Source organism: Bidens hawaiensis, unplaced genomic scaffold, assembly GCF_021521415.1.
Source record: "Bidens hawaiensis isolate Kalapana, Puna unplaced genomic scaffold, B.hawaiensis_p1.1 tig00003752_1, whole genome shotgun sequence".
In the NCBI taxonomy this organism is placed as follows: domain Eukaryota; kingdom Viridiplantae; phylum Streptophyta; class Magnoliopsida; order Asterales; family Asteraceae; genus Bidens; species Bidens hawaiensis.
In genome coordinates, this window is record NW_027491215.1 from 1780270 (window position 1) to 1784124 (window position 3855).

The window sequence follows — 3855 nt, forward strand, 5'->3', positions numbered from 1 at the left end:
GGACGAGTTACACATTCCATGTGATAAAAATGGATGAATAGCTTACACGGTTAATAAATTACCTATTGTGTGAATTCATTTTCTTCATTTTTAGGCTTAGTTGATAAATAATCTACACGGGTTCATATATTGTACATGCTTTGTCATTTATTATATTTAGTTTTATATGTAAAATAAAAAAAATAGTTTATTTTGTTTTGTGTAGGTTTATACATATATTGTGTAGGTGATATTACAAATTATCTACACATATTATTAGTTCTGTATAGGTTTCATATTGCTTACACATAACTCATATTTATTTTCACCAACACGTGACTAATGTTCACCTACACATAACTCATACTTGCATACACAAATTGTTAGATCATTTTATGTTCACCTACACATAACTCATATTTCCCTACACATAAAACATTGATTGGAAAAGTAAAATGGTTATTTGTAACTCGTCAATAAATTAGAATGCAATGTCAGTTCAATATTGCATGATTTGGTATATTAGAATGAAATGTTAAATCAACATCTCAAGATCTAGTAACAAAATAAACATATTTGATTATTAGCATATTTGATGAATTTGTTTTGGGGTGAAGATATAATGATGAATATTTAATTATAAATAAAAAGAAATTAGAAAAAAAAGTAACATGACCAGGTGAATCAAACATAAAAGCATTTTAATGTTTCTTAAATTAAATTAACAAAAGAATAGTGAAACTTTTAAAAGTGTAATAGTTACCAAATTAAGACAGTTTAAATGTTTACCATTATGCTCTTACATTTATTTAAATGAGAAAAACAAAAGAAAAAATATGATTGGTTGACATGACTTCTCACACTTCTTGCAATAAGATGACTTCTTTCTTGAACTTAAATATATATATATATATATATATATATGGGAGGGTTATCCTAAAAACAAGTAGTTTCCCAGGAAGACTAAGAATAAATCATAGCCATTGGATCATATCAATCAATGGTTGAGATTTAAAATTATCAAAAACCGTTATAGTTTCCTAGAATTACTCTTTCACCATTTTAACCGACATAGTTTCCTAGAATTATTTATTCACCATAGGTTATAATGTCAAATGTCAAAATTCTATTGGTTCATACCATTCTTAGGAAACTACTTCTTTTTATTTTAACCATTTTCTATATATATATATATATATAAATATATATATATATATATATATATATATATAGGGGTGAGTTAACGTACATTACATACGCGACTTCCTGCACCACCGATTCTAATTGTAATTAAAATTGCTTAGTGGCATAATTGTAATTAACCTAAAAATACTTAACCCATACCCGTCAAAGTCCACCGTCGCGACCATCGTCTACTGTCATGAGCACCACCATCGTCCGTCACCACCATCGATCATTGGTCACATGTCAGTTAAGCAATTTCTGTTAGAAGTTCAGGGACTGATTTGGTTAATTCCAAAGTTTCAGGGACTTAATGTGTATATTTCTTATTGTTTGTTAATGACAGTTAGGGCTTGTTGTATAAAAAGTCCTAATCATTCAGATTTGTATTCATTCACTTTTCAATTTTCTGTTAATCAATAAAAACTCTTTTTATCTCTAATTCTTTCAATTCATAATCTTGTTCTTGATTGTATGTTCTTGGTACCTGCTTGAATTGGTATCAGAGCATAGGAGATTGCTCAATCAGTTTTATCCGACGGACTGGATATTGATACACGATTCGCGAAGAAATACAATCGAAGATCGAATATGGGAACACCTTCTCCTCCACCCAGAGAGAATTACACATTGATTCCCCTTCAATGTCCGATTCTTACTCCATCAAACTACACAATATGGGCTGTGAAATTGAAGGCGATCTTCAATGTTCATGGTCTCTGGAAAGTGATTGAACCGACTGAATGAGCGGTTTTTGACGTCAAGAAGAATAGTGCGGCAATTGCATACCTGTTTCAAGCCATGCCGGAATCAATGGTTTTTCAAGTGGCGACTCTGACAATGGCGAGCCAAATCTGGAGTATGTTGAAGGCAAGATTCATTGGGGCTGATAGAGTCAAGAAAGCTCGACTCGCAACCCTAAAGAATGAATTCCAGGCTATGACGATGAAATACGGGGATAGCATAGATGAGTTTGTGGGGAAGATAACCGCAATTTCGTCTAGGGCTTGTGATTTGGGGGAAACATACGAAGATAAGGTATTGGTTCAGAAATTACTCAATTCCGTTCCTGAAAGATTCATCCAAATTGTGGCTTCAATTGAACAATTTGTGGATCTTGATACAATGTTGTTTCAAGAAGCAATTGGTCGTTTAAAGACTTTTGAAGAAAGAACCGATTTAAAGAAGAGACAGTCATCTGCAAGTTCTTCTAATGGAAAGGAAGATCAATTGTTGCTGACCTATTCTGAATGGCAAGATAGAAAGAAAGAGTTAAAGAGTAAGAACAAGAATTGGGGAAAGGGTGATCAAAGTATGAAGTCTGATTTAAAAAGGAAGGAAGAGAAATCCAAGACTCAGAAATTTGGTAGTCGAAAGAGAATTGACAAATCCAAAGTAAAATGTTTCAAGTGAGACAATCTTGGACACTATGCAAGTGATTGTACTGGTGTGCAAACCAATCAAGAGGAAAATTTAAATCAGGCTCAAGAGACTCTAAAGCAAGAGAATGAAGGACCAGCCCTGTTGATGGTGAAGTTGGTTCAAATTTAAGACAAAAAGGAAATTGTCTTTCTGAATGAAAAACAGGTGGTACCTTCAAGATATGATGCAGAAACTGAGTGGTATCTTGATAATGGGGCTTCCAACCATATGCCTGGTAGTATTTCTATGTTTTCATATCTTGATAAAAATGTGAGTGGAAATGTAAAGTTTGGAGATGGTTCTTGTGTTAAGATAGAAGGGAGGGGCACAATAGTTTTAGATGGTAGGATAGTGACCAGAGATTGCTCACAGATGTGTATTATATGCCACATTTGAGAAGCAATATATTAAGTCTTGGGCAAGCAACTGAAGGGGGTTGTGAGATTAGAAAGAAGGATGATTTTCTACGGATCTATGAGGGTAGTGGTAAGCTGCTTATGAAAATCCCAAGATCCTCAAACAGGTTATACAAAATAAACTTGAGAATAGGTTCACCTAGGTGTTTACTTGGAAGACTGGACAGTTCACCATGGTTGTGGCATGGGAGACTGGCCATGTCAATTTTGAATCGTTGAGGGTAATGACAAGTAAACAGATGGTGAAAGGAGTGCCCCTAATCAAACATCCAGGACAAGTGTGTGAGGCTTGTTTGGCTGGAAAGCATGCAAGGAAAGCATTCCCAGTTCGGTCTCAGTACAGATCAGAGGTACCTATGAAGCTTATATCTGTTGATTTGTGTGGTCCCATAATGCCAACAACTCAAGCAGGTAATAAGTACTTTATGTTGTTACTTGATGATTGTACTAGATTCATGTGGGTTTACATGCTTAAGAGAAAGGATCAGGCATTTGATACTCTTAAGAAGTTTAAGGCCCAAGTTGAAAATGAATATGGTTTTAAGATCAAATAGGTGAGATCTGATCGTGGGGGGAATTTACTTCCTATGAGTTTAATGAATTTTGTGCCAAAGAAGGTGTTTTAAGGCAGCTGACAGCACCTTATTCTCCTCAACAAAATGGAGCTGTAGAGAGGAGAAATAGGTCAATTCTTAACATGACCAGAAGTATTTTAAAGAAAATGAATATGCCACAGGATTTTTGGGCTGAAGGGGTAAGACATTCAGTCTATGTACTTAACAGATTGCAAACTAAATTTTTGGAAACATGTACTCCCTATGAAGCTTTAAGGAGAAGAAAACCAAATCTGTAACAT

General features: G+C 34.3%; 1 protein-coding gene across 1 annotated transcript; it reads left to right on the forward strand.

The window, feature by feature from the left end:
- Window positions 1-2001: 2001 nt before the first annotated feature.
- Window positions 2002-2979, forward strand: LOC143624267 (uncharacterized). The gene is made up of 2 exons (XM_077094978.1): window positions 2002-2556; window positions 2749-2979. The coding sequence occupies exons 1-2, from the start codon at window positions 2002-2004 to the stop codon at window positions 2977-2979; spliced, it is 786 nt and encodes a 261-aa protein (XP_076951093.1).
- The last annotated feature ends 876 nt before the right edge of the window (window positions 2980-3855 follow it).

What these genes read in the sequence shown, in the direction of transcription:
- LOC143624267 (XM_077094978.1), top strand. Translation starts at nt 2,002, where the DNA reads ATGGCGAGCCAAATCTGGAGTATGTTGAAGGCAAGATTCATTGGGGCT. An exon ending in AGAGAATTGACAAATCCAAA is followed by an intron (nt 2,557 to 2,748) that starts GTAAAATGTTTC and finishes AATGAAAAACAG; the next exon opens with GTGGTACCTTCAAGATATGA.